The following is a 3572-nucleotide window of genomic DNA, read 5'->3' as shown; positions in this document are numbered from 1 at the left end:
TCCCAGGTATCCTCATCTCTGTGCACCTTGATATTTGGGGGTGGGAGTGAGGATTTGTTCACCTGCTTTTTTACTTGCCTGCACTCAGGTGGGCTTCTTCCCTCCCAGCTCCAGTTCTGGGGCCCAGGTAAGGCCTCCGTCTGCCACCAGAGGGAACAGTGGGAGGCAGGCTAGCCGCTGAGTGTGGTCTTGTACGCAGTCACCCCAAATGATGTGTTCTCAGGTCCTGCTCTGAGCCAGATTCGGCACTGGGCTGTGGGGACACAAATATGAACCAAGCCCCTGGGTCCCCACCCTCAAGCCACTCACAGTCCAGTGGAGGATGCCGATGGGAACGGTGATACACTCAGTGACTGGGTAGGGATGGAAGTGAAGGGATGCACAGGGGAGGAACCTAAACCTTTTAGGGGCACAGGGCAGGGAACCCTGCTCGGAGGAGGGAACCCTCAGCTAAGATGTGGAGGATGAGGAGGAGTCAGCCAGGCCAGAGGGTGGCAGAGGGATGCAGACAAGTCCAGGGGCGGAAACTTGGAAGTGCAGTGCCGGGGGGACTCAGTGGGCGGGGTGGGAAAGGCAAGTGGGAGCTACACCTCAAAGGGCCTTGCCCACCCGGGCTCCTCTCAATTTCCCCCAACTCTGGTCTTAAGTCCTAAAGGTTTGGCCCCCAAGAAGCCAGAACAGGGGGTCTTGGTCCCTAACCCAGCTCAGAGAGGGCAGGACATAGTCTTTCAATCTGGTAGACACTTGTCCCCTTGGCCAGCATCCTCCAGGAAGAGGCAGAGATGGCCGAGGCCCTTGGGGGCTTCTCCAGAGTTCCCTTCCTACTCTTCAGCTCCCAATTCCACCAGCCCAAACCCAGAAGGGGTCAGAGCGGTTGGAACAGCTGTTTGTCCTTCCTGCCTTCCCAGCCCATGGGTAGGCAGGGAAGAAATGGACAGTGGCCTCTTCATCTTTTTCAGCCCCCAGTGGTTGGAGACGTGAAGACAGGAGGATGGCTGTGAGGCTGGGAACCCCTATAGGCTGGGTGGGGGGCGCTTCTCTCTGAATCTGTCACTCTGAGGACACCGAGGCAGTGGAGTGGGGGGCTCTCTGAGCCTCCGCAACTGGGAATGTCCAGGGTCTGGGAGGGGGTGGGGGTGGGGTCCTCTGGGACCATCATTCCCAAGCTCCCAGGGACAGGTAAGCAAATGCACCTAAAGGGAGGGTGAAGATGGCAGTTTCTGGGTCGTGTCCCTGCAAGGGGATTCGAAGGGGAAGGGCCTCTGCATTTGGACTTTGGCGCAGGGCAGGTGAGGTGCGAGCTCGCTGGTGCCACCTCGCCTGCTGATGGGGCTATAGGTGGCCCCTTGGTGCTGCTGCAGACCCGGCTCTTTGGGCCTGGTGACGTCCAGTGACCACACACAGGACCCCACTCCAAGTACATGACAACTTTATTGAGCCCCGGCTGGGTGGTGCTTGCCCCTCCATGTCAGTATCTCGCTGTGTCGGCCATGGCCCCCCAGGCTCTGCCTGTCAATTCCCACAAGCTGCTCATCTCTAGCATCAGCCCCTCCCAAGGATGGGGCGGGGAGGGGCTTCTCTTGCTAGTGATGGTGGCAGCTGTCCTGGGGGCACGGGGCTAGGGCTGGGCTGGGGCATGTCACCTCATCTGAGGTGGAAGAGCTGGATGAGGATGTTAGTCAAGAAGAGAAGGATGCTGCCGCCGCCCAGGCTGCCGAGGGCTGGGGCCCCATTCCTGGGTTTCTGGGTGGTGGTCTGGTTTCCCAAGACTCCAGTTTGTATCTGCAAGAGAAGTGCGGCAAGCTCACGGGGGGTTGAATCTCATGTTTGATGTTTAGAGACAGCTCCCCCACCCCGAGACTGTAGTTCTCAGTTCCCTGCCCCAGTGACTACAACTTCTGCCACAAGGTCCTGTGGGGATGGTTGGCTGCTTCCTGCCTCAACACAGGCAGGGTCAGAGGCGGTTACTGGTCCTCGTCCCACAGAACCTGCCTTTCACGTCCACCAGACCACCAGCTCCTCCAGCATGTAGGAGCTAGGGGAGCCTGTGGCCCCAGCCCTTGACCATCCAGGGCCTGAGCCTCCCTGAACCTCAGTTTCTTCATCTTGTGAATGGGGAGAAGAGCCCGTCACAGTTATGGGGGTCACATGAGACAGGGCTGGTGAGAAGGCACCTGGCAAAGTGTAGGTGGGTGGGGAGGGTGTGACTTCTCCCCTGAGGAGGTGGCCAGATGGTGATCAAACTGTTCTCAATGCTTGATCAGGCTGCAACTAAAACTGCCCCTCATGGAGATTAAGCTGTTTTTGATGGTGATCGAGCTGTTCTAGATGCTTGATCAAGCTGTTCTGATCGAAAACTTGATGGTTCCCATCTCCTATGCTGACTAACATGTGAGATGCTGCCAAAGCTGCCTCTTGGAATAGCAGTTGATCTCGCGAGACTCTGTTTCTGGAGTGGGAGATTTCTATCTTAGCATTGCCGAACACACAGGCTCCTCTCCCGGGGAGTTTCCTGCCACCTCCAGAACCGGATCAGGCTCCATTTGGACATTTTCCGGCCCCCTCCCATAGGACCATTTCCCCAGGTTCCCTGTGGGTTGATGCCATCCTCACTCAGGGCTGTCTTCCCAAGCCTCTCAGTCCCCTGTTATTCTGCAGCACCCCTTGGGTGCCTCAGTGTGCCTGGCACCCTGTAAGTGCTCCCTAGCCTCGGGTACAGGAGACAGTCCTGCTCAGGGGCAGCCCTCAAACAGTCTGATCCCAACCAGAAGGACTGGAAGGCTGGGAGCCAGGCCCCCTGAGCCCTTGGTTCCCGTGCTGGAGCCCCTGCTCCCGTGGAAGAAGGCTGGGTGCCCAGGAGCCTGCATGCCCTCTCCCCCATGCCGGGCAGATCTGGGGAGTCCTGGGTGATGGTTCCAGGGGCTCTGGGGTGCTGCTCTTACCTGAATCATAATCAGGAGGCTGATGGTGAATAGGAGGAAGAGGAAGCCTTTCATCTTGGCAGTCTCTCAATGGCCCTCTTTGTAGCAGCTTTTGGAGATGAACGCAGGGCTGTCTGCAGGCCTCTTTTGGCTTGGCTGCTTTTGAACGAGAAGGAGGCAGGGAGGCGGGGTGGAGGGAAAGGAAGGAGGGCCTACAGGGTGGGGTGGGGTGCTACTGCTTTTCTAAAGACCTTGGGGTGGAGTGTGCTAGGCCCTAGGTTCTACAGCCCTGGCAGATGATGGGCTCTGGAGAGGGACTGAGGCACATCCCAGGGGATGGGAGGTAGGCATCCACGAGGCACCTGTGGGGCAGTACATAGAACCCTGGGCTTGGAGTCATGCATAGCGGGGATTGAATCTTGGTTTAATCACCTATCAACTCCAAGACCCTGGGCCAGAAACTGTACCTCTCTGAGCCTTTAACAAAAGAGCTGCCAGAGAATTAAATACAGTATAATTAAAAGGAGATTGGGGCAGGGGATAGGCGCTGAAGGAGGAAAGGCTGGGATAAATTTAGGTTTCAGGATAAGGTTGTGGACTGTTCCACAGGTTCAGAATGAAGGCTTGGGGAGCATGAAAATTTGGGGTGGT

The 3572-nt window shown here is 57.4% G+C and overlaps 1 protein-coding gene across 1 annotated transcript; it reads right to left on the bottom strand.

The window, feature by feature from the left end:
• Nucleotides 1-1644: 1644 nt before the first annotated feature.
• Nucleotides 1645-2996, bottom strand: CD52 (CD52 molecule; the record flags this gene model as incomplete). The annotated part of the gene is made up of 2 exons (XM_079720274.1): nucleotides 1645-1782; nucleotides 2943-2996. 2 exons carry the CDS (start codon nucleotides 2994-2996, stop codon nucleotides 1645-1647), a joined length of 192 nt encoding a protein of 63 aa, XP_079576400.1.
• Between the last annotated feature and the right edge of the window lie 576 nt (nucleotides 2997-3572).

Source organism: Hyperoodon ampullatus (assembly GCF_949752795.1).
Source record: "Hyperoodon ampullatus genome assembly, chromosome: 2".
Classification (NCBI taxonomy): domain Eukaryota; kingdom Metazoa; phylum Chordata; class Mammalia; order Artiodactyla; family Ziphiidae; genus Hyperoodon; species Hyperoodon ampullatus.
This window is presented reverse-complemented; position numbering and strand designations above follow the sequence as displayed.